This window comes from Stegostoma tigrinum, chromosome 25 (assembly GCF_030684315.1).
Source record: "Stegostoma tigrinum isolate sSteTig4 chromosome 25, sSteTig4.hap1, whole genome shotgun sequence".
In the NCBI taxonomy this organism is placed as follows: Eukaryota; Metazoa; Chordata; class Chondrichthyes; order Orectolobiformes; family Stegostomatidae; genus Stegostoma; species Stegostoma tigrinum.
This window is the reverse complement of record NC_081378.1, coordinates 7,226,329-7,254,183: the sequence shown is the minus strand read 5'-3', so window position 1 is coordinate 7,254,183 and position 27,855 is coordinate 7,226,329. Positions and strand designations below refer to the sequence as shown.

The following is a 27,855-nucleotide window of genomic DNA, read 5'->3' as shown; positions in this document are numbered from 1 at the left end:
AAATCTGAGTAATTTTCATGAATTGACTATTTTCTAACCATAAAATCATCTGTTTGCTGTTTTGCTTCTTTGTTGTTTGAATAATGCAACATTTAAATAATGGAGCTATAAATGAGAAAAGAATGTAAACATGTCATATGAAATAACTTGATTGACTTCCTCAATTCTCCATCTTCATAATGGAGTCTCCAGGTTGCCCCTTTTAATATGATAGCTCATCTTGATGATAGCAACGTGAAGGCAGGATGAAAATGAGCCATGCTCCAGAGGTCTTAGACATCTCTCATTCTGACTTTTAGTGTCAGAAGGAAAGATGCAATAGGTGACTGTAGCAGACAGGATAATAGTGATAACAAAGTGTGGGGCTGAATGAACACAGCAGGCCGAGCAGCATCTCAGGAGCACCTGTGGACTTGTTTCATGCAGCTTCCCTTGCAACATCTTGAAAAGATTCTGAGACAAAAAAAAATGAGAATACTGTTCATAGGCAAAGCATGACAATCTGATGAGCCAGCCGATGGTCTTGTTGCATCTGGACACACAAATAAGTGCTTCAGTCACCAAAAAAGGAACACAAACTCCTTGTATATCCAGGAAACGTGTTTGTGGGCTATGCAGTCTAGGAATGTATCACCCCATCCATGAGAACTCTGCCTAATTGCTGTTTTCCAACTGTTGCTGTTGTTCCAGCAGACATGACATCTTAAAGTTGAGGCCTTACAGTTTATGTGTGAGCTAAACTGAAATCAGCAACAAGTAAACTCTAAGCTCAAAAAAAAACCTGCGACAATCAAAAATGACATGCAGGTTACAGTGATCTGAATGCCAAAATTATGCACCTTTAAACAATGGTGTTTGGGGCCCTGTAAAACCAATCCCACTAGATTTTATTCAGTAAATTGGCTGTGACTGATGACATTTGCATTTTGAAACAAATAATTGTCATGTTTCTCATGAATTTTTGAACTCCAATTATACATATGAATGAGTACCAGTCTGCCTAAAAAAAAAAGTGCAGCATGTCAGGATTGAGCAAAATAAAGTTTTCAAAGGAAGTCCCTTGTGACTCCAAAGAAGTGTGAATATTGTCCTTATAGAATGTTGTGTTGAATTTAATTTTTGTAGTTTAATGTTACAACAGCCTCTCTGTTATTTACACTTGTTGATTATTTGTTTTTATTCATCCTGGTGAACATAATTTTGTTCCAACTAACTCCTAATGAGATTCATAGATCATCATCATCAGGTTACTATTGAATAGTGCACTTCAAATTTAGAACCATTTTGTGGGCTCCAAAGCATAAGAGAGCAGACAGGATAACACCTTTTACTGTGCAACTTGATACTCTGTTTTTGAGATATTCTAGCCCAGGTTGAGGATGGTTCTGCGTGTAGTCTCCTTTTCCTAACAGCACTGTAGATGTATCTACATTACATGAACTCCAGTACTGAGGGAGCCCTATGCTGTTGGGAATAACACAGTCTCGGGATGGAGGAACACGGCGGGCATTTTGCTTTTACTAATATCACTCATTTCAATCAATATAATAACTTAACAACTATACATTGACATTCTTGGGTTCTGACCCAAAACATCAACTTTCCTACTCTTCCGATGCTTCCTGGCCTGCTGTGTCCCTCCAATTCCACGGTCTGTTATCCCTGACTCCAGCATCAGCAGTTTTACTATCTCTACATTGTTGGGGGTGTCTTTCAAATGAGATGTTGAGCAGATACTCAATTTGCCTACTCTGGATGGATGTAAAAGGTCCAGTGGCAGATTTTCAAATAAGACCAGGATTAATTTGACATCTTGGCCAAAGTGTAACTCTTAACGTTGTAAAAACAAATTACCTACTCATTATTACCTTGCAGTTTGTTGGAGCTCACGGTGTGCAAATTGGCTGCTACATTTCTTCTCATCATCAACCTCAGAGTCATGGTACCTCAGGGAGAGGAGAGCTTAAGAAAGAGAATCAGTCCTTCATGGTACCCTCAGCCAGTGAGGAATTGAATGCTATTGGTGTTACTCTGCATCACAAAACAGCAATCCAGATAACTGACTATCTATTCCTAACGTTACAGTGGTGATGACATTTTAAAAGTACTCGATTAGCTGTACAGTGCTTTGGCATTTTTAATTTTCATTTATGGATGTGTTGTGGAAGTTAGAGAATAACACGTATAGTTTCAAAAAATAGTTATACCAGAAGCAATGGAAAACATTTTTGAATCTCACTCAAAAAGTTTCAATTGAAAACAAAAACTGAAAATGAAATTTTTAAATTTATTTTGAAGAGTTTTGCATATTAGATACTATGAGTAATATTTTTACTTTTTTATGTTTATAATGATTTTGCAACTAATTTCAAAAGTGTTAATCATGCTTCATGATGCTACAGAAAATGTACTCGTTAATGAAGTAGTTTCTTAATGTATAGTTGTAAGTTATAATGATTGAAATGATGGATGTTAGTAACAATTAAATTTTTAGTTTAAGGAGGGTTTTGCGAAGGTTTTGCAAATAACCTCAATTTCTGTTTTTATCTTCACGTACACATTCTTTTGTCATGCGGTTTGATGCTGCATTGAGTTTGCATTCAAGACAGACTGGTTGAAGTTTTTGACTTTACCAACACTATCTTCAGGCTTAGACTTCAAAGAAATAAAGCTTATTGTACATTAGTACTAAAAACTGCTGTACCTGGTAATTACAGTAGGCTCTGTGTTCTTGTGTGGTGTTAATTGAACACTGATTATCTTCTTTACATGCTCATGTCCATATGCTCTCAGAGTATCTTCCAGTGCATTGTTCTTGTGTGTCACACTGTAGCATGTTCTTATTCTGCCATTTGTGCTCAGCGAGGTGCAGCTCCATAACATCATAGCAAGGTTGCTTCAGGTCCCTGGACAATGGGACAACATACATGGGATTGGAACTTGTGGTCCTCAACAGCCCTGTCCAGTGGGTTAACTAAAGCTCCAAAGTGGGCAATTAAGGTTCTCTTTCCACCACCACTAAGACTTTACCAGCAGAGGCCAATGACAAGGATCCAACCAGTGGGTTTTACTCTGAGCTGGTGGCAGGAAAAATTTTCTCTCCATACCAGTCAGCTTGGAGCCATTGGGGAATTTTCTCCAGTTTTCTTTTGTCTCTCATACCCCCATTCTACTTTCAAGTTCAGAAACCCCTGGTTCATCAATTGAGCTGAAAGATAGCATGACATGCCTCCTCTGCCTCACTACAGTATCAGCTATGGCCACTGCTTCTGCCAATGCTAACAGTGCTGGAGCTCTTTCGGCCTCTGCTTTGGCTGGTAACCAGCTGAGTGCTATTTTTACACCTCTGAGCTGGAAGTTTTATCCTACCTCTGTGTCTTGAAAACTAGATGTGTAATAGCATTGGGCATTTTACTTAATTTTATCACTCTGCTAGATGTACATTCCCTCATGACCAAAATGTCAGGAATGAAGGGAGAGGAGCACCAATAAAATCCATTGCATAGATTTGTAAAAAGACTTGAACATAAGACATCGCACAAAATTGAGCTGATATTCATTTTGCATTTTAATTGACTGCATTTTTCTTAAATGTAGGGTCCTCTTCCAATTTATTAAATATTCATTTTGCACTTGGATTGATTGTAGGTTATTAAAGTGAAATTCTATATATTAGTTACAGTAAATTTGGAAACGTCAATTTATTTTCCTCTGTAGGCAATCGTAAACCTTAGAACTGCTATTCGAGTGCAAAACTTTAAAACTATTATAGATGGTGACATTATTTCCTATTTGTGAACCCCTAGTTACTCCATTTTAAATATAACTTTGAAGTTTAGAAATGTGCTGCATTTTTTAAAAAGTAATAAATTAAATTGGAATTGATATTTCATAATGAGATCTGACTTTGTTATACTATTTAACATAAACCTACTTTTTTCTTGTCACTGAATCGTGAATTGCACTGTCCTTAATTGGCATTATGTGTAACTTGAGATTCATTTTTGTAAGTAAAACCTCAACCTCAATAAGCCCAAATGCAAGTTAACTTGTGTTGTAGTGAAATTTATCTATCTTGGATTTTAAAGTTTAAAGTTTCAGTCCAGGTTTGGAAATCCGTATTAGTTTAAAAGGGTGTCAGTCGGGAACGGCACTTAAAAACACAACTGATGGATTTAGCAACAATGAATTCACGTAAATATCTATAATTGCTTAAAAACCTTGGAGACTATAGTGGCTTGTTAATGTAAGTTCTCTTTGTGTGCTCCTTTGCAGAAATCCAGGCCCTTAAAAGTGACACTGAATGGAAGGATGTCCTTGAACAGGCTCTCTCTGAAGCTGAAAAATTCCCATTGCCACTAGAGGTGTTTAAGGTAATCATTAATTTCATCTTCTAGATTTGCAGAAAGTCAACTAATGCGCTTGGATTCGCAGTTTAAAATTTCAAAATCTATTGAATATTATATAATTTTCCAATATAATTAAATAAAATAAACTATCATTTTAGTGCCAGGTGACATTTTGGGTTTCAGCTTAAACACCACACTATAATGTGCAGAAAACCAGATAGTGTTGAATATGCCTCCAGAGAAAAACAATGAACATGCCTACCAGATAAGAGAGGGTGAATTCAAATACCTTGTAAACTAATTAATTGCTGTCATTTTGCCTAATCAGTGCTGGACATCAGACACCTGTGTGTTCTTTCCACAAAAATTGCTATGTTTGGGTCAGGTTTTAAATTTAAACAGCTGTTTTAACCTGTTGGAATTTATGCATTCAGGTGTTTTCTCTTCTATAGAAGTTTAAAACTTTTTCAGGCAGCTTTGTGGCTGATAATCACTTCGGGCCTGCCATAACCAGCTTCTGCTTAAAAGGCACCATGTGCAGATTGAAGAATATATGGATAGTTTATTTTTCTTTTTATATTGGCAGGAATATTGGAAACATGAGTCAGATTTATTTGATGTATAAATGCTGGCATAAACCAGCTGCTAAAATGTTCTATTTTTGTGGTGTGGATTCTGTGTGAAGACAATTCTCACTTTTCAGCCGCAAAATAACAAGACTTAAGTAATGTGGGATAGAAAAATGCTGCTGCGGTTGAGTTCTGTTCTTGATAATACTGTGACCAATTTTCCATTCCACTTTATCCACTAGTAGACTGGTTGGAGCATCACAAGTACAATTAGTAAGTACTATATGGTGCTGCAACACCTCATCCATTGAAATACTTCCATCTACTTTCTCCAATGTTGCTCTGCTTTACATCCATGCATGAAATGAAAACCTGAATAGATCAGTAAATGCCATAAAAGTTTTAGGCTAAGAGAGATCAATGAATATATTATCAGGGATGATATCGAACGAGGGAAGAAAATGAGAGGCAGTGGCAGTCATCGTTGGATCAGTTAGCATTGACAGGTACATGGAGAGTGAAAACTGATTCCTGTGATGTACACATTTGAAAAGGGTGACAGTAAATATGAAAATGTGAATTTGTGCAGTGTTCACAGTCTGAAGGTAAAACATTTTGCAGCCAACTGTGTTCTTTTGAAACAATACTATTGTTGAATTGTAGAAAATAGCATGAATTTGAACATTACAAAATTTATCAGTTAATTTGTATATTTCAGTGTAGTTTGAGAAATAAATGCTGACAGTGGCTCATTGATAATTTATCTGCTCTGAATTAGGAAGTAGGATCTTTAATAACAGTCTTAAAAGTTTGAAAGCAAAGCATTGCCAATGTTGCAAATCTGAAATAAGAACAGAAAGACTTACTCACCTGGACACGCAACAACTTCTATGGGGAGAAACAGTTAATATTTCAAGCGCGTAACCTTTAGCCTGAAATGTTAACTTTGATTAGTATCATCAGGTGAGGGGAACAGAGTGCCACCAGGCTTTGGTTTAGCTTTTCACCTGAAAACTGATTCCTCTGATGGTGCCAGATTAAATTATTTAATCAAGTCTCAAGTAAAGCTTCAACTCTCAACTTTCTAACCAAGAAGCCACTATTTCCATTTTAAAGTGGTAGCAGGTTTTGTTGGAGATAGGCTGTACGGGTGGCACTGGGTACAATGTCCAAATAGAATGGCAATCTGATGTGATCAGTTACATTGAGACCTGGTCAAATCTAAACTTCCTATTTTTCTTTGCATCATTCGTTTCGCTTAGGGATGGTATGATGCTGGCCTGTCACCTTTGTGTGTATTGTCTTATCAGTTAGCACAATCCTCTTCCAGTCCTTTGTGTTTAGTCTGTTGCTGCTGCATTTTTCAATTTGGGTTTAGGCCTCCCAGCTTTCCTTCCTGCCAGTTCCATTTCCATCGGTCACCCCATCATGTGCCTTTCTCTGTCTATGATGGATGACTTTATTATTGAAATCTGTTTCAGGCTTCTTTCTTTGAAGCTCCCGTGATCTTCACTGGCCCTCTGATGGGTTCCTGATTTTACCTTTTTTGTTACTCCACTTATCCAGTTCAGCATCTGCATCTCATTAGTGTTCAGTCAACATTATGTTATTCTTGATGTTGCCCAAGTTTCTACCCAAGAGCAGTGTCTCAATAGTTGGCAAGTCTTCTGTTCAGTTTCAGAGATTCTTTATAATCACATAGCAGTCCATTGCACTTCCTGTAACTTATATTTTGATTGTTCCCTCCCCATTTATCTGGGCTTGAGGCTGGCATCGATACAACAATGCCTGCACCGGTGGCTGAGTTGCTCTGCCAGTCTTAATAAGCAAGCCTTATTTACATGACTGCAATCTACTACCTTTTTGGCATGCAGGAGATAGATTCTTTGGTTTGGTGACTGCAGCCGTATGTAGTTTGTTCCTGCCAGACAGACCATTGTGAAAGGGGTAGGAAATCACAAGGGCAAGTGGCTTTCCTCACTCAGCAGTAGAATGTGAAAACTAAAGTGGACTTTGGAAAACTGTAGGATGTGGTTGACCTTGACAAATGGTTCTTTGATAAGAATTCCAATTAGTTAAGGCTGTAGTTAAACTCAAAGCCATACAGATTTAAGGTGTTGCAGCGAGGTCATATTTGAAGATGATTCAAAGCATGATGGACCTGCATTAGTACAGCCAGCTAAATACTCAAATAAATTAGACAAATGTTCAAGTGCACAGAGGAACATCTGTTATAGTTTAAACCTGCCCAACAACAAAATTGTTTATATTACGTAATGTAAGAAAATATGTTGAGCTGCTTTACAGGAGTGCGTTTCTAATTCATTTGTGGAATGTGGGCATTGGTGTCAAGGCCAGTATTTATTGATCATCTTTATTAATGCAACTGTGTGGTTTGCTTGGCTATTTTGGAGAATAGTTAAGTCTTGGCCACGTAGTTGTGGATCTGGAGTCTCACTTAAGCTAAATGTTAGGATGGGAACTTTCTTGGTTAACCAGGGAAGTTAAGGATGGCATCAACTTGAAAGTACAAAACATACACTGTTGTAAAGATCAGTTTAAGACGGATAATTGGGAAAGTTTTAAAAACCAGAACAAATTGTCTAAAAATGAATAATTTTAAATATATACAAAGGTAAAGAGAAACCCAAGTGAACATCAGCCCTTAGAGAATGAAGCTTGGAAAATAATAATGGAGAATCAAGAAATAGCAGAGAAATTGAATAAATACTTTGCATCAGTCTTCACTATAGAAGAACCAATTGTATTGCAGAACTTATTTACTAATGAACGAGCTAAAGGAGGAGAGGAAATAAATGCAATAACTATCACTAGAGAAAATGCACCAAGGACCACAATGAACAGTTTAAGGAAATATATTGTAGCATTGAAGGCATTCTACAAAATGTTCACTAGGCTTATACCAGATATGGAAAACCCTTTTATAAGGGGACGTAGAGTAGGTTCGGCCTTGACTTATTCGCAGTTTGAAGAATGAGAATCAACCTTATTGAAACATGTAAGATTCTTAAGGGACTTGATATGGTAGATGTGGAAAGATTGTCTTCCTCATCCCACGCTTTCTTTTTAAAAAAAGTAATCCTGTGTGCTGACAATGGCCACTTGTGGGTTGGGTTTGTTCCAATACCAACTACCATCTCCACCCGAGTGGTACCTTCTATAACTGTTAGTGTTGGAGTTAAATTGAGTTTGTATTTTTTTTTCCCAGCAGCCAAAAGAGTGTATGAAAAACATCAAATATAATTATAAATGTAATTTCCTCATTTTTAGCAGTCAATTTCCCAAGAACATGTTTAAGGTTAACCTGGAAAACGTCCATAATTCACTTTACTAATAGAGAGACGCCTAAGAGACTGTTTAGAACTGTTTCTGTAATGGATTGCAACTTTAATTGACAGGAAATAGAATATTAATTGTCTTATCATTCTGTCAAACATTACACAATGCATTTTAATTTCATCATTTCAATGTTCAAACTTTTAACATGGGATAAAAATAACCGCTCTCATCAGGAAACCAATCACCATGTGAAGGTTTTTAGAAATTCTCTTCATTGTGAAGAATGTAATAATTTTAAAGCTGCAGGATTTCTTTTACTTTGCAGAGGCATTGCCATTATCTATGCTTTCTTACCTTCCAGGATATTTGCAAAATTAAGACATTCCTCAAAATATTATCTTTTTTTTGTTATTCTTCTTTCTTCCGAAATAGAACTGGTTTTTCTATTAGTATTGTACTTGCCTTAATTCCAATGTTATGAGCATTGCAGTACCAAATGCGTACGGTCAAGATGTCAGAACTCTTGACTATCTGCTATTATTTCTTAGCTATGAGGGTTTACCCAGTTTTTGATGAGTTGGTAACAAATGTCTTATGATCAAAAACAGAAATTGCAGAAAAACCTCAGCACGTTTGGCAGCATCTGTGGAGAGAAATCAGACTTAATGTTTCAGGTCCAGTGATCCTACTTTAGAACTGTTCTTGATGAAATTAACTGAAAAATCCAACTTTTTTTTTCCTTGTTTTGGCTAATTGGTGAGCTCTAATATTTATTGAAATTTTAAAAATGCTTTAAAAGCTAACCTAATGTGTTTGTACATGTGGGCTTGTGGGAATAAGCACTTGATCAGCTACTGTGGTATTCTTTGATCAGGTGCAGATAAAGCCACAACATAAAAATGTTATTGAATCAGTAGCACCAAAAGATGCCCAATAATGGACAGCTGGGATTGTATTTCAGGCAACTGCACAAATCAATTATGGGTGCTGTGTGTGGGCGGACTTCTGGGGACATAATGAACCAAGTGTTGATTGATTCATTAGCAGTTTAATCTTGTACTTCTATTTTTAACAATTTTTTTTTGGTTTCTTAACATCTTAATTAATATGTAGAACATACTAGCATTAATATTATTGAAAAGCTTAAATGAAAATTACTTTACGAAGAAACAGCCCTCCTGTATTGTGGTGCCTGTGTTGTACTGTGGTGATGTTTTATATCTGTACAGGGTTGCTAATTATGACATATTTTTGATAGCAATAAATAAAAGTTGCCAACCATGTGACGATAAGTTTCCAAGAAATTTATTATATGTGCTTAATATGTGAGAAAGACTGTAACTCTTCTGAAAATGTGCCGTAAATGTTGTAGAGGTGATTGGAGTAAGAACACCATTGCAGCAGTTGTGTTCTGAATGGATTTTTATTGCCTTACATATCTATGAATGAGTAATAACAAGAGGCCTTTGCAGAAAATTTATTCAGCTTGCCCAACTGCCCTTTTAGATTGGCATTCTGCCAGTTTTGGTTTCGATTTTGTTTTTGGCGTAATTGCAAGTGGGATGCTGGAAAAAATATTAACAATGATGCTGAACACCCCATCGTTAACAAATGATTGCTACAGATGTGGATGCAAAAAGGTGAATACTATTTTGTTTATCAATTTGCAATAACCACACACATTCTGCTCTATTTGGATGTTTTTATGTAAACACTTTATGAATCCTAATTAATCCATAACTTATGTGTGGAAAGTTCTTTACGCAGAGGGTGGAGGGTGCCTGGAACGCGTTACCAGCGGAGGTGGTAGACGCAGACACGTTAGCGTCTTTTAAGATATATTTGAACAGGTACATGGATGGGCAAGGAGCAAATGGACACAGACCGTTAGAAAATAGATGACAGGTTAGACAGAGGATCTTGATCGGCACAGGCTTGGAGGGCCGGGGCGTCTTCCCTGGACTAACCTATCCCCTCCCTACCTCCCCACCTATACTCTCTCCACCTATCTTCTTTTCTCTCCATCTTCGGTCCGCCTCCCCCTCTCTCCCTATTTATTCCAGAACCCTCACCCCATCCCCCTCTCTGATGAAGGGTCTAGGCCCGAAACGTCAGCTTTTGTGCTCCTGAGATGCTGCTTGGCCTGCTGTGTTCATCCAGCCTCAGATTTTATTATCTTGGATTCTCCAGCATCTGCAGTTCCCATTATCTCTGTTCCTGTGCTGTAGGTTTCTTTGTTTCTTCATGCTTTCATTGCCAGAATGTTCGTTTTTCAAGTCACCTAGCTAGCTACTTATAGATATTTACATTCAGTACTTGTATTATCAATCAATTTGTTTTGCATCTTCTTGAGTTTTGTACAAAGCACACGTTTTATCAGTTTTTTTCTGTAATTTTGCATAAATCTTCAGCCCATCAAAAAGTGCAGAAATTTGTTAGAAAAGTATCAATCCTTAGACATGTTTAAATTGAAAACATGAAAAATATTAAATTGCACGTGTATTTATTTTGACATTTTGTACTCAAACTTTTGTGGAGAAATGTAGAGTTGTTTAAGGGAAAAAGAATCAGTGTAGACTTCAGTGCAAGTTCAAATTAATTACTTACAGGCCACTTTAAGGCCTTGATAGAGGAAAATTCCGTTTAAATCAAAACTTAATTCTAAATTAAGTGTATTATGCTCATTCAGTTTTCACCTCGCAGTTAAATATATTTTGAGATAGTTTATTGCAAAATCAAATGGAATTTTTTCATGCAGATTCAATTATAGCTTAAATTGCAGATCAACTGTGGGGAAGTTAAACTTTTTGGTTACTCTCCTGTGTGTTCTTTGGAATTGATTTTTCATTTTTGGGTTGAGAAACCTTGGCATGCTGTGTTCATCCAGCTCTACACCTTGTTATCTCAGATTTTCTAGCATTGGCAATTCCTACTATCTCTGTAAAAATTTAACAACTGAGAGTTTTTTCAGTCTCTGCACCAAGTTAATGAAAATCAAAATCGAAACAGATTTAGGATTGTGTAGTATAATCTATGTCCATGATATGATCCCTGTAATAACTGCAAAGATAAATGAAATGTTTGTAAGCTGTATGCAACAACTATGGTGTAGCCATTACGCCAGATTGGTGAAGAGATTCACTTTAGCTCCATGTTTCAGATCGAACCCAAAGCACTGAAAAACAAATCTACCTTAGTTGTCTAATTACAGATTATAAGATTATTTCTATTTCCTGATTAATATTGTATCCAAGTGTACTGTGGAAAGTAGGAATAGAAATTGAGGCAGAAATAGAAATGGAGGCACTGACCATAATTATAGACTCTGGAATAGTGTCAGATGACTGCAAAATTGCAAATGTCACACCCGTATTTAAGTTGTAGGCATGCTGGCTGAGCCGGTGGGTTTGGTTGCAAAAGTTTTGTCGCCCTGCTAGGTAACGTCGTCAGTGCACCTCCAATGAAGCATTGGTGTTCTGTCCCTTTTGTTGATTACATGCCTCAGTTTGTTGGGGCGTTTGATACCACTTCAGGTTCTGTTTCTCAGTGGTTTGTACACGGGGTCTAATTCAATGTGTTTGTTAATGGAGGTTCCGGTTAGGATACCAGACTTCCAGGAATTTTTTGGCGTCACTTTTGTGATTATGCATGTGTTGGCCCAGTCAAATCTGTGTGACTCTTTATCCATGTGTAACGAGACAAGTGAGAATTGGTCGTGTCTCTTGGTGGCTAGTTGGTATTTGTGTATCCATGTTATCAGTTTTCTTTGAGTTTGGCCTATGTACTGTTTCTCACAATCCTTGCACGGTATATTGTATATTACACAAGTTTTGCTGGTTTTGGGTGTGGGATCCTTTACATTTGTCAATAGCTGTCATAGGGTGGTTGTTGGTTTGTGGGCTACCCTGATACCTAGGGGTCTGAGTAGGCTTGTGGTCATCTCTGAAATGTCCTTGATGCATGGTTGAATGATTAGTGAGTCTGGTTGTGTTATGTCTTTCTGTTGTGGTCTGTCTCAGAGGTAATGGCGGATTGTGTGTTTGGAATATCCATTCCTTTTGAAGCCTCCGTATAGGTGCTGCTGTTCTGCTTTGCATAGTTCTCAGTTGCAGAACACATCCATAATCACACAATCCAAACAGAGACAGCCAGGGAATTCCTGGAGGCCTGGTATTCTAACTGGAATTGCATCAACAAACACATTGAATTAGACATATGTACAAACCACTGAGGAACAACACCAGGTGTAGTATCAAACGCCCCAACAAACCGAAGCATGTAAACAGCAAGCTTCACTGAAGGCACTCTGACGATGTCACCTAGCAGGGTGACGAGACATGTGCAACCAAACCCATCAGCTCGGTGAACATGTCTACAACTTCATCCGTAACTCAAGCTACAAATCTTCTCTCAAACTTTAAACACCCTTGTTTAGTTTAAACTCTCGAGATGGGGAACCTTTTCCATATGATAATGCAGTACAAAATTAATATAACTTGGCTAAGGGTGGTTAGTTAAATAAAGCCAGCATAGTACTGTTAAAGGCAAATTATGTTTAACTAAGATAGCAGGAACTGCAGATGCTGGAGAATGTGAGATAACAAGGTGTAGAGCTGGCGAACACATCAGGCCAAGCAAGAAAGCTGACCCTTTTCTGAAGAAGAGTCTAGGCCCGAAACATCAGTTTTCCTGCTCTTCTGATGCTGCTTGGCCTGCTGTGTTTGTCCAGCTCTACACCTTGTTATCTCTATGTTTAACTAACTTGAGATTTTTGATTGGATAACAGAGGATTGATAAAAGTCATGCAGTTCATGTGCTGCACATAGAGCTCCAAACTCCCCTTGATCAGATGTTCTCCTAGCCTGTTCAACTCTTTCTGCAGCTTCCCTGCCTTCTCAACTCTACTTGTCGCTGCACCTATCTTTGTGTCATCTGTAAACATAGCAACAATGCTGTCAGTTTCTTCGTCCAGATCCTTTAATGTATAACGTGAATAGTTGTGATCCCAACATGCACCCATTCAGAACTTTCATTTGTCACCGGCTGCCACCTTGAAAAACACCCCTTTATCCCTATTCTCTGCCCTCTGACAGTCAGCCAATCCTCTATTCGCTCTCATACCTTGCCCCGGGGGCTGTTGTCTGGCTGCTTGTAAAAAGCTTTCTGATAAATCCAAATTGATCATGTCTACTGACTCTCCTTTGTTTAACTTGCTCATTACTTTCTTAAAGAATTCTAACAGATTTGTCAGGCATGACAGCTCAACTGTTCTTAGCTAAACTGATGAAACAAAGAATTCCTAGAGGTACTGACATTAGTCAGTTTTGAATAGACCTTTGAGAAGGATATTTGGAAAATTGGACCATATTTTTGACAAGCAATTAACAACATTTCACACATCTGGCAAATTCTACTTGGGTATTGCAAAATAGAGAACCTTCTCCATGAATCAGTAACATACAATTCCAGCAACTCCACTCCAACAAAACACTATAGTTTTGCCTGATACAATGTGCCAAATTAACAAAACACGATAGAAAAATTCAAGAGTCCCTGTGTTATTAAAGCATCTAATAACATTGGAACATAAGAACTAGGAGCAAGAGTGGGCCATCTTGCCCCTCGAGTCTGCCCCACCATTTAGTAAGATCACGGCTGATCTTTTTGAGACTCAACTCCACTTAGCCGCCCACTCACCATAACCCTTAATTCCTTTACTGTTGAAAAATCTGTCAAGCTTTGCCTTAAAAACATTCAACGAGGTAGTTTCAACCACTTCACTGGGCAGGGAATTCCACAGATTCACAACCCTTTGGTGAAGAAGTTCCTCCTGATCTCAGTCCTACATCTGCATCCTCTTATTTTGAGGCGATGCCCTCTAGTCCTAGTTTCACCTGCTAACGGAAACAACCTCCCTGCTTCCACCTTATCTATTCCCTTCATAATCTTATATGTTTGTCTAAGATCTCCCCTCATTCTTCTGAATTCCAGGAGGTATAATCCCAGTCTACTCAGTCTCTCCTCATAATCCAACCCTCTCAACTCTGGGATCAACCGAGTGAATCTCCTCTGCACCCCGTCCAGCACACAATACTCCAGGTGTGGCCTCACCAGGACCCTACACAGCTGCAGCATAGCCTCCCTGTTTTTAAACACTATGCCTTGAGCAATGGCAGACAAAATTCCATTTACCTTTTTAGTTACCTGCTGCAACTACTTGTAGCGATTCATGCACAAGGACACCTAAGTCCCTTTGCACAGCAGCGTGCTATAATTTTTCACTATTTAAAACATAGTCCATTTTACTGTTATTCCTACCAAAATGGATGAACTCACACTTATCAACATTGTACTCCATCTGCCAGACCTTTGCCCACTCACTTAGACAAGCTATATACCTCTGCAGACTTTGTGTCTTCTGCACACTTTGCTCTACCACTCATCTTAGTCAGCTGGAAATTTTGACATACCACACTTAGTCCACAATTCCAAATCCTCTCTGTAAATTGTAAACAATTGCGGTCCCAACACTGATCCCTGAGGCACACCACTAGCCAATGACTGCTAACCAAAAAAACACCCACTTACCCTTACGAAGCCTCTTCCAGGAATGCCTAACCTGAAGAAGTTGCTCTCCTCCCTCTGGACCAACCTCAGTGGATCTCTCTCTCCCACATCAACTCTCTTGTCCTCTCCACCTCTCCTCCTCTATCCACCTTCAATCCGCCTTCCCCACTCTCCCTATTTATTTCAGCACCCTCTCCCCGTACCCCTTTTCTGATGAAGGGTTTAGCCTCAAAACGTCAGCTTTTGTGCTCCTAAGATGCTGCTTGGCCTGATATGTTCATCTAATTCCATACTTTGCTATCACTTACCCCAACTCTTTGCTTTCTACTGGTCAATCAATCCTCTATCCATGCTAATACATTACCTGTAATACCGTGCAAATTTATCTTATGCAGCAGCCTTTGGTGTGGCACCTTGTCAAATGCCCTCTGGAAATCCAGAGGCACCACATCCACAGGTTCCCCATTGTCCACCATGCAAGTAATGTCGTCAAAGAATTTCACCAAAGTAGTTAAACATGACCTACGCTTCATGAACTCATGCTGGGTGTTCCCAATGGGACAATTTACATCCAGATGTCTTGCTATTTCTTCCTTAATGATAGATTCAAGCATTTTCCCCACTACCAAAGTTAAGCTAACTGGCCTATAGTTACTTGCTTTTTGTCTACTTCCTTTTTTAAACAGTGGTGTCACATTGGCTGTTTTCCAATCTGCGGGACCCACCCCAGAGTCCAGTGAATTTTGTTAAATAGTTACGAGTGCATTTGCTATTTCCCCTATCACCTCTTTTGGTACCCTGGGGTGCATTTAATCAGGGCCAGGAGACTTGTCTACCTGTAGCCCTATTAGCTTGCCCAGCGCTGCCTCCTTAGTGGTCATAGTTTCTAGGTCCTCACCTGCTATAACCTTCTTGCCATTAGTTTTCGACATGTTATTTGTGTCTTCCACGGCGAAGACCGACACAAAATAACTGTTTAATGTCTCAGCTATTTCCTCATTCCCAGTTATTAAATTGGCCTTCTCATCACCTAAAGGACCAATGTTTACCTTTGACACTCTTTTACGATTTACATATTTATAGAAACGTTCGCTGCCTGTATTTTATGTTCTGAGCTAGTTTACTTTCATAATCTATCTTACTTTTCTTTATAACTTTTTTGTGACTTTCTGTTGGCCTTTAAAGATTTCCCAGTCTACTAGTTTTCCACTACTCTTTGCTTTTTTGTATGTGTTTTTTTTTCAGTATGATACTTTCCTTTATTTCTTTAGACGTCCATGTCTGGCTCTCTCTTTTCTGCGGTGCTTCCTCATCACTGGAATATACTTCTGCTGAGCACTGAGAAAAATTGTTTTGAAAGTCCTCCACTGTTCCTCAATTGATCCACCATAAAGCTTTTGCTCCCATTCTACCTGAGCTAACTCCTCCCTCAGTCCTTCATAGCCTCCTTTGTTTAAGCACAGTACGTGGGTACTGGATTTAATCTTCTCACCCTCCATCTGTATTTTAAATTCGATCATACTGTGATCACTCCTTCTGAGAGGATCCCTAACTGTGAGATAATTCATTATTCCTGCCTTCTTACACAGGACTAGATCAAGCATAGTTTGTTTCCTCGTAGGTTCCATAAATTATTATTCAAGGAAATTATTGCAGATGGATTCTATGAACCCTTCCTCAAGGCTGCCATGACTGACCTGGTTTGACCAATTGATATGTCGATTAAAATCCCCCATGATAATTGCTGCGCCATTTTTACATGCATTAGCTATTTCTATGTTTATTGCCCACTCCACCACGATTGTCATTATTTGGTGGCCTATAGATCACACCTATCAGTGACTTCTTCTCCCTGCTATTCCTAATTACCACCCAAATGGATTCAACGTTTTGTTCAGTAGAACCTATAATCATCTCTTACTACTGCCCTGATATCATCCTTAAAAATCAGAGCAACACCACCTCCCTTACCTTCCTGTCTGTCCTTCCAGACAGATTGATACCCCTGGATATTTAACTCCTTGTCGTGACTATCCTGTAACCATGTCTCTGTAATGGCCATTAAATCATAACCATTTGCTATGATTGGCACTGTCAACTCATCCATCTTGTTTTGAATGCTCTGAGCATTCAGATAAAGTGCCCTTATACCAGTTTTTGCACCTTTTTGGGTCCTATTACTCCCATTATTAAAAGCTCTTGAGTCCTCCTTCCCTTTAATATTTTCCCTCATTTTCAATGGAGTTGAAGCTTCCTCATCGCCTGCTAACCTGTTGCTTTGCCTTACATTAATTGTTATTGTCCTTCTATGCTCACTTCTCCCTTCTTCCCTACTTAAAATAAGAAACCAGAGAAAATTTTTGGAACGCGCTACTGCAATAACTGATTTCAGGATAATGTACGTGAGACATCACAAACTTCGATTTCTGTGAGGAAGCCTTCCACCTTACCATGTGAATAAAATCAGGCTGACTTCCTGTTCTTTGTCTAAATTTGGCCTGGGATGCTGTGCAGACCATCCATATTTACTTCATTAAAACAGATTAAAATGGGTAAAAGTGTTACTCTCAGGATTATTCTGAAATGTAAAATGTGGTTAGATGATGCCATGTGTTTAAGTTCCAAGACAGCAAAATTACATAGAGTTATCTTTGTAAGATCTCCGATGAAAAGTTTTCAGATTCATACATTCTGAATCACAGTTAATCATAATTGTAAAGCACTTATAACGCCATAACTAATTTTTGGCAACATGACTAACAGACAAGGAAACTTTTCTAGCCTTCATGCAAACGGAACATAAATCAAATATGATCAGGACTATTTAGAATGATACAGCACAGGAACGGGCCCTTCGGCCCATGATGTTGGGCCAAACATGGCGTCACATTAATCCCTTCTATCCCTTGGCCCATATCCTTCCATATTTATGTGTTTATCTAAAAGTCCCTTAAATGCCCCTGTCCAATCTGCCTCCACCACCACCATCACCCCTGATTAGAGTGGTAGGAGTCTGGAATGTGCTATGTTTACAAAAAAAAACTTGTCCCTCACAACTCCTTTGAACTTGCCCTCTATCACCTTGAAATGTATTACCCAGAGTATTAGACAATTTCAGTTGTGGGAAATAACTTCTGACCGTCAACCGTATCTATGCATCTTATAATTTTATAGACTTCCTTCTTGTCTCCCCTCAGCCTCTCCCACTCCAGAGAAAACAACCTGCGCTTAAACTTTCTAACCCTGGTAAACCTCTTCATCACCCTCTGTAGAACCTCCCAAGTCCTTCCTGTAATGTGTTGACCAGAATTCAATATAATAACCAAAGTCTTATAAAGCTGCAACATGATGTCCTGCCACGTGTATTCAATTCCTTGACCAATAAAGGCAAGCATGTCATATACCTTCTTTACCACTCTATCAATTTGTGTGACCACTTTCAGGGAGTTGTGGACTTGACCCCCAAGATCCCTTTGTACATCAGTGCTGTTCACAATTCTACCATTGACTGTACATTTTTTGTTGTCTATTTCTAAATGACTTATAAGATAGCTAAGTTTGCTAGAGGGAAAAACAAAGTAAGTTTTATGTAATCTTAAGTACATAAAGAACCCATTGTGAAGAAATCATTGGAAAAAATGAGAAGTGGTGAAGGAGTCAGGGGAGGGATGATCACTGGATTTGTGACACCTGACCTTAGCCCAATATTGGATGGCTGTTCCTGTTTTAATTATGACTAAAATTGGAGTGGCCTGATCTCGAAAAGCTGGTCAATAACTTACAATTAAGTGAGACTTTGTCTTTGATCTTCGGCAGCAATTTGAAATTATGCCACCCATGTGGAAACCTCGGGATGGGCAATGATACTAAAATAGCTGCAGTATGATTCAGCAAGCAGGTTTTTTTTATTGACACTGCTTAAGGGCTAAGAGGACAACTCACCTGATGCCCCTCAGTGGAATCTTTTGGTGTTTGGCTGACATCTGCCTCTACCACTGCAAAATCACAATCAGAAGTTCTCAACTGTAGCCATTAACCTCTGGCCTATCCATCAAGGAGTTTGACAGTCTGGCTAGCTACCAAACAGGAAACTGAGTTTCAAATTAAATGTAACGTCACACTGTTGAAATTTGGTGGTATCTCCGTGTTCCCACACTCTCCTAAAAGGTGCTGGCAAGAACTTAATACTGTGTTGTCTAATGATATAAGCAAATTATTAGACTCCACAAAACCTTTTATAATACTTTATTATGTGTTTAATACTTCTGGAGTTAGACTAGTGTTGCATGTGACATGAGTTTGTGAAAGGTTTCACCCATAACAAAGGGTTTAGAAATGTATCGGTTGCTATAATCTAGAGGGCAAAAGGATAATTAATGAACTAACAATGAATGTAAATCGTTGGTTTAAATGAGACAATTAGAACTCTTCAAATCATGTCACTTCTAGAACACCATTAATTAAAAGCTATTTTTGTCACTTTCGGGGTAGGCCATTTCTTACATTTTGTCCAAATTGATTGTGATCTTAAAAAGTAGGCACCTAAGATGCTAAATGGACAACATTGGCCTTTCTAAGTGTTTTTTCATTATCAGTCTGATTTGCTTAAGACGTACATAAGTCTTAAAAATAAACCTCAACATGTTAACCGTATGGATTGTACCATAGGTAGATAACAATATAACTCTTTTTAAAAACTGTTTGTTTAGACTGAAAGGCAAGTTAGAAAGCAAACCTGAAAGTCCATGGTTGGGATTATTTTATGAAACTTGCATTTAAGTATTGAATGGTTTTTCAATATGAGGGCCATCATTCTATCACTCGTCAAGTACATGATTTTTTTTTACATACCATGTCTAATATGGCAATGTTACTGAACAATTTGGTTTCAATTGAACCAAAAACACCCAAAGCTTATAATTTTGGCAGGTACTGCAGTCCTGAATTTTTTTTGTTCCTGTAGGTATTAATTGACAAAGCATTGCATTAGTTTTGTTCATGCAATATTTCAAAACCTGACTCAAAAATTGCTATTTTATGTTTGTCTCTACATCAACATTAATTTTTTGTTTACATTCATTTATTAAATGGGTAAGAGGTTGAACTAAACAATGTCACGGTTTGTGGAAAAAATATATTGGAATAATCGTTGATTCTACCAATTAGATTGATATTTATTATTTAAAAGTAAAGGCATTTCCATCTATTCCACTGAGTTGTTTTTCTTCTTGGCTTATGAACAGCATTGATAAAGTTGTGGTTATTCAGAGAATCACTTTGAATGTGTTGATGTTGGATGTCTTCTTAAACCACTGCTATCACCATGATGCTGGTGCTTCATGATAATGTAGGAATCCTGGGATACTGACCCAGTGACAATGGAGGATGGCACCATGCTGGATTTTCATTGGATCAGAGATTCTTTGGAAATGAAAAATTGGCACATAGGTGCACTTGGAATCCAGAAGTGGATCCCAAGTTTTAGCAGGGAGGAATAAGAGTACAGAGTTGTTAAGATTCTGAGCCACCAGTCTTGACCTGGCCGGCTTAATAGCAACCATATACATTTGCAGAATTCATCTTTCCTCCTGTCATGGACTTTTGCCTGCAAAAGGGAATCTCTTCTTAGGGATGGCAAGTGATAGCACTTCTGTACCCCTTATTCTACAGCAACTATACAGAATCTGATTGTAACAAAAGACTGTGTGAAAAATCTATTTTAAAACAAAAAGTCATTCATTTAGAACTTTCTATTCTCTGTACTCTTATATGACAATCTTATAAAAGTAGCAATCAGATTCTTTAAACTAACAGTAAGAAGTTCAAGCGTTTGATACCTCTTTTTAGATTATGCAAACAAGCATTGTTCCTCATTTTGAATTCTTGGCTGACAGTCTAGACATGCATTAGTCTGCTGAAACGGCCGCATCCAGGGAACACATTGCTTGATTGATAGCTCTGGCTCAATGGTCTGTTAATCACACAATTCTTGTTTATTTCTCACCACAAAGATGAAAATCCTGGCCTATATGTACAAATCTGTCTAGATTTGTGCTGCTTCTTTCTTAGTGCTAGACTGTGCAGTGGAAGTGTTGTTAAAGTAACCTGGTAAATTGGCATTGTAAGTACTGAAACCATATTATACTGATGTTGTAGAATAGGATGGATATATAATTGACCAGCAGAACTTCTGATCAAGCTCACAAAGGGTCTAGGCCCGAAATGTCAGCTTTTGTGCTCCTGAGATGCTGCTTGGCCTGCTGTGTTCATCCAGCTTCACACTTTGTTATCTGCTGAGGATTATGTTGCCCTGCTTGAATGTAGTGGCTATACCGATGCAGAGCAATAGGTGGCATTTCATTTTTCGTCTTATTCCTTATTTAAGTCTAATGGTTTTTTAAAAATATGAAAGCTGGAATTGAGCCACACAGAATACCTAGCAGCTTCCTGACCTTGTTTTTATGTCTGATCTGGATAAGCTGTTGGTGTTTGTGCAGGACTAAGCCATAGTTCTTTAGAAGCTTGGGGGGCAGTTGTCAAACCTGGAACTCATGTGAGATGGAGAGCAGAATTGGTGGTTTAAATGTGACTTGTATTAACGATTACTCATTGGCCAAAGGAAAAGAAAGAAGATCTTGCTAGCCCGAGGAATACTGCGCAAAAGTGTATAGCTAGAAGGAAGTACAACAAGGAAGTCATTGGGGTAATATCAACAATAAAGTGGTCACTGGAGAGATATCAGCTGAATATTCTGATAAATAACTGCACCACACAACAGGTTGTTCAGCCGGATTGATACGTGCTAAATGGTTTGTAACTGATTACTGCAGCCAGAGAACATCAGGCCAACATTGTGTCAAATTTAGGTGTGTCATGGAACATCACGACTTTCACAGACCAGTGTGAAGTGATTCAGCATAGTAATCCAAAAATGAAGCCCTTGGAAGTAAGGCTGAGTCTATATGTTGGCACCATACTCTTGCCATGTGAACAGATTACTCCAAAAGTGACTAGATTTGGAGTTTCATATCGTAGAAGGCAGACAAAAGCTGTTCATCTCAGCTGGAGCAAGCCTAAATCTTGGACTGATAACCCTCAATATATAGCACAGAACCCCTTTGCCTGTAAAACAAAATCCAGATTCCACTAATGTGTGTGCAGGTTTCAGATATAATATCATCTCGGAGTAGAAGAACATGCAAGGTCAATTCAGTACCAGCTGCTCTCATGGTCATCCTGAAAGACAAGGTGTATGAGTTGAAAAAGGACAGAGTATAGATGAAAATGAAGACCCTACAGAACAGATGAACAGTATTGTCAAAGTGAAACAATTTTTGAAAAGGCAAGAGTATATTTTAATCAAGATAATCTCAATGAGGTTCTTAGGCAATCATTTTGCCACAACTTGCAAAGGGACACATTTTCACTGCCCATTTGGTGAAGGATGGTGCCAGGCAAGTCAAGCTGGATGAATGCAAAAGTTTTCTAACTACTTTCTGATTGCTGTTTGGGAGACACTGATGTTTGTGCTCATTTTTGGCATGTCCATGATTCCAGAAGAGTATTGATGCAAACAGCATGAGGTAGTTAGTGATCTTCCCACGGTAGAAGCTATAAATACTGGATGATCTGCTAGTTCATGGATGCTGAGACAATGGAAGAATCCACTGCTGACCCTAAGCAAATTCTAGCAATGGTGTCTAGATGAAGTTCGTTTGGACCTAAAGGTAAGCAAGAAATTGCAGTAAAGTATGCCCATCTCCGTCCATAAGACCATAAGACATAGGAGTGGAAGTAAGGCCATTCGGCCCATCAAGTCCACTCCGCCATTTAAATCATGGCTGATTGGCATTTCAGCACCACTTCCCTGCACTCTCCCTGTAGCCCTTGATTCCTTGTGAGATCAAGAACTTGTCGATCTCTGCCTTGAAGGCACCCAACGTCCCGGCCTCTACTGCACTCCGTGACAATGAATTCCACAGGCCCACCATTGTCTGGCTGAAGGAATGTCGTCTCAGTTCAGTTTTAAATTTAGCCCCTCTAATTTTAAGTCTGTGCCCACGGGTCCGAGTCTCCCCGCCTAACGGAAACAACTTCCTAGCGTCCGCCCCTTCTGAGCCATACATTATCTTGTAAGTTTCTATTAGATCTCCCCTCAACCTTCTAAACTCTAATGAGTACAATCCCAGGATCCTTAGCCGTTCATCATACATTAAACCTACCATTCTAGGGATTGTCCGTGTGAATCTCCGCTGGACACGCTCCAGGTCTAGTATGTCCTTCCTGAGGTGTGGGGCCCAAAATGGACACAGTATTCTAAACAGGGCCTAACTAGACCTTTATAAAACCTCAGAAGCAGATGCCTGCTTTTATATTCCAACCATCTTGAGATAAACAACAACATTACATTCGCTTTCTTAAACATGGACTCAACCTGCAAGTTAAACTTTAGAGAATCCTGGACCGACACTTCCAGATCCCCTTATACTTCTGCTTTACAAATTTTCTCACCATTTAGAAAATAGCCCATGCCTCCCTCAGAACCCTAGGACGTAGCCCATCGGGGCCAGGAGATTTATCAATTTTTAGATCTTTTAGCTTTTCTAGCACTTTGTCTTTTGTAATGCCTACCATACTCCACTCTGCACCCTGACTCTCCCTAATTGTTGGCATACCACTCATGTCTTCCACTGTGAAGACTGACTCAAAGTACTTATTAAGTTCTTCAGCTATTTCCTTATCTCCAATCACTAGCCTTCCAGCATCAATTTGGAGCGGCCCAGTATCTACTTTTGCCTCTCGTTTGTTTCTTATGTATTGAAAGAAGTTTTTACTATCATTTCTAATATTACTAGCTAGCCTACCTCCATATTTGATCCTCTCCTTCCTTATTGCTCTCTTTGTTATCCTCTGTTTGTTTTTGTAGCCTTCTCAATCTTCTGATTTCCCAGTGCTCTTGGCGACTTTAAAGGCGATCTCTTTTTCTTTGATATATTTCCTGACTTCCTTTGTCAGCCATGGCGTCTAATCCCACCCCGGATAATCTTTCTTTGGGATGAACTTCTGTACTGTGTCCTCAATTACACCCAGAAACTCCTGCCATTGTTGCTCTACTGTCCTCCCCGCTCGGCTCTGCTTCCAGTTGATTTACGTCAATTCCTCTCTCATGCCCCTGTAATTACCTTTATTTAACTGTAACACCATTACATCCGATTTTGCCTTCTCTCTTTCAAACTGCTGACTGAACCCTACCATATTATGATCGCTACCTCCTAAGTGTTCCCTTACTTTAAGATCTTTTATAGAGTCAGGCTCATTACATAGCACTAAGTCCAGAATAGCCTGCTCCCTTGTGGGCTCCATCACAAGCTGTTCCAAAAAGCCATCCTGCAAACATTCCATGAATTCCCTTTCTTTGGATCCACCGGCAACATTATTCACCCAATCCACCTGCATATTGAAGTCCCCCATGATCATCGTGACCTTGCCTTTCTGACATGCCCCATCTATTTCTCGGTGCATCTTGCGCCCCTGGTCCTGATCTCTGTTAGGAGGTCTGTACATAACTTCCATTATAGTTTTATTGCCTCAACTCCACCCACACAGACTCCACGTCCTTTGACCCTATGTCCTTTAGTGCCGTAGATTTAATTTCATTCTTGACTAACAAGGTAACCCCACCACCTCTGCCCACCTCCCTGCCTTTTCGATATGTTGTGAATCCTTGGATGTTTAACTGCCAGCCCTGAACTCCCTGCAACCATGTCTCTGTGATGCCTACCACATCATAATCATTCAAGAGGATTTGTGCTGTTAATTCATCTACTTTGTTGCGAATACTACGAGCATTTAGATAAAGTACCTTAATGCTACCTTTCTTATCATTATTAGAGAGGTTGGAAATCACAAGATGTCTTAAGCTATCCTTCCTTTTTTGCCGTATTCCTAGTCTGCCTCAAGCTTAAATCCACCTGTACACATGCTATCCTATTGCTTATCTTTCCATTTAACTCCATACTCCCTGTCTCTTTCACTTTCCCTTCCCCCCAACTCAGAAGTTTAAAGTCCTACTGACCACCCTATTTATCCTTTTCGCTAGAACACTGGTTCCAGATCAGTTCAGGTGGAGACCGTCCCAACGGTACAGATCCCCCCGGTTCCAAAACTGATGCCATTTGCCCCATAAAATGGAATCCCTCTTTCCTACGCCAATCCCGTAGCCACGTGTTTACTTCCCTAACTTTCTTTTCCCTATGCCAATTAGCACGTGGCTCAGGCACTGACATATACTGGCAGCAAAAGTTCATAGCCTGAATCACAGTGTGAGGGAGAAAAGTAAGTGCTGAGGCAAAGATGCTGCTACCAATAGATGCAAAAGCAGTGCAGAGCATTGCATTTGTTAACTACTTAGCAAAACTCTTGCCTGATTTGTTGTTAGATTGTCAGCCATTTATTGTCAAATGACAGCGAAGGACCTGTGCTGATATTGGGGCAGTGGATAAGAATCAGCATTCACTTAAATGGAGCAATTAGTAATGGCAATGCTAGGCTAAAATTCTATGTTGTAAGTGATGATGTCTCCATGTGGTGTGACACCAGCAAGGTAGGACTTGGAGCACTCTAATGCAGCAAAATGACAAATAGAATAATGCAATGCTCAGACTGAAAAAGAGTGCCACTCCATGTCTTTGCTTGTAAACATTTTTCTGATATTGGGAAGAGGCAAAGAGATAGTTGAGGCTGATTAGAAACCGCTTCAAAGCATTTTCCTCAAGCCACTACTATCTGTGTAAAGCATCTTCAGAAGATATTAGATGATACAATGTGACGCTGGATGAACACAGCAGGCCAAGCAGCATCTCAGGAGCACAAAAGCTGACGTTTCGGGCCTAGACCCTTCTTCAGAGAGGGGGATGGGGTGAGGGTTCTGGAATAAATAGGGAGAGAGGGGGAGGCGGACTGACGATGGAGAGGAAAGAGGATAGGTGGGGAGAGTATAGGTGGGGAGGTAGGGAGGGGATAGGTCAGTCCAGGGAAGACGGACAGGTCAAGGAGGTGGGATGAGGTTAGTAGGTGGATGGGGGTGCGGCTTGGGGTGGGAGGAAGGGATGGGTGAGAGGAAGAACAGGTTAGGGAGGCAGAGACAGGTTGGACTGGTTTTGGGATGCAGTGGGTGGAGGGGAAGAGCTGGGCTGGTTGTGTGGTGCACTGGGGGGAGGGGACGAACAGGGCTGGTTTAGGGATGCGGTGGGGGAAGGGGAGATTTTGAAACTGGTGAAGTCCACATTGATACCATATGGCTGCAGGGTTCCCAGGCAGAATATGCGTTGCTGTTCCTGCAACCTTCGGGTGGCATCATTGTGGCACTGCAGGAGGCCCATGATGGACATGTCATCTAGAGAATGGGAGGAGGAGTGGAAATGGTTCGTGACTGGGAGGTGCAGTTGTTTGTTGCGAACTGAGTGGAGGTGTTCTGCAAAGCGGTCCCCAAGCCTCCGCTTGGTTTCCCCAACGTAGAGGAAGCCACACTGGGTACAGTGGATGCAGTATACCACATTGGCAGATGTGCAGGTGAACCTCTGCTTAATGTGGAATGTCATCTTGGGGCCGGGGATAGGAGTGAGGGAGGTGTGGGGTCAAGTGTAGCATTTCCTGCGGTTGCAGGGGAAGGTGCCGGGTGTGGTGGGGTTGGAGGGCAGTGTGGAGCGAACAAGGGAGTCACGGAGAGAGTGGTCTCTCCGGAAGGCAGACAGGGGTGGGGATGGAAAAATGTCTTGGGTGGTGGGGTCGGATTGTAGATGGCGGAAGTGTCGGAGGATGATGCGTTGTATCCGGAGGTTGGTGGGATGGTGTGTGAGAACGAGGGGGATCCTCTTGGGGCGGTTGTGGTGGGGGCGGGGTGTGAGGGATGTGTTGCGGGAAATACGGGAGATGCGGTCAAGGACGTTCTCGATCACTGTGGGAAGTCACATTGTATCATCTTGGATTCTCCAGCATCTGCAGTTCCCATTATCTCTTCAAAAGATATTACTCAGCTTACAGAGGCAGCATCTGGATATGACATAAGAGCAAAGGAAACAGATGTATGTCACTGACATGCTGTTGAGAGCAACCCTTATGATGAAGTAAATAGAAAATGCCGTGATAGAGTATGAAATCCTCCAGATTTGAAGATTGTTTGTGTCTCCCCAACTGCACGAGGAATTTGCATTGAGACCTCGGCTCTACTAAATATTGTGACCTTTAAATTCATTGCTGAAGATGATTGGGTGTAGATTTCTTTTCTGTGGGTCACATCCGGTAATATTTCTGTACTACAATAATTTTGCATCGGACTATCATCCTTCGTGTCAGTGATGACTTAAGGTGCTAAATTTTTTTAAATTTAATATTAATTTTGTTAGGGCATCTTCCTGCTATATCTGGTTGAATGCTGTTTTGGTGTTGAGCACAGTCATTCTCATCTCTCCATGCTCTTGTGTATATGTAATGGCTCGGAGATTAGCACTGCTGCCACACAGTGCCAGAACCTGGATTCGATTCTACCCTTGTGTGACTGTCTGTGTGGAGTTTGCACATTCTCTCCGTGTCTCTGTGGGTTTCCTACAAGTGCTCTAGTTTCCTCCCACAGCCCAGAGATGTGCAAGTTAGATGGATTGGCCAGGCTAAGTTATCCATAGTGTCAAGGCATGTGCAGGCTAGTTGGATTAACCATGGGGAATGCAGGGTTACTGGGATAGGGAAGGTGGGTGGAATGCTCTTTGGATAGTCAGTGTGGACTTGATGGGCCAAATGGCCTACGTCCGTACTGTAGGAATTCTCTGATTCTATGGGTAGATCTAAGCAATAAGTAAGCCTGGAACTGTAGTTTGGCAGTATTGAAAATTCCTTTCATCACTTTACTGCTGATACAGAGGAGACAGACAGTGATGATTGACCAGGTGATATTTATCCTTTGTGGTCAGAATTCACTGGGTAATCATGTTAGATAGATGTTAATGTTGTATCTGTACTAAAACAGCTTGCTAGTGAATCAGTTAGCTCTTTTGTACAGGCAGTAGGGTTATGTA

General features: G+C 39.9%; 1 protein-coding gene across 2 annotated transcripts in view; it reads left to right on the top strand.

Moving 5' to 3' along the window:
• sfmbt2 (Scm like with four mbt domains 2) overlaps window positions 1-27,855 on the top strand; it is a 196,876-nt gene that overhangs the window by 88,188 nt on the left and 80,833 nt on the right. For both annotated transcript variants that reach the window (XM_048553832.2, XM_048553833.2), the window contains exon 8: window positions 4,276-4,373. In XM_048553832.2, coding sequence (XP_048409789.1) covers window positions 4,276-4,373 — 98 coding nt within the window. The remainder of the gene's footprint in view (window positions 1-4,275; window positions 4,374-27,855) is intronic.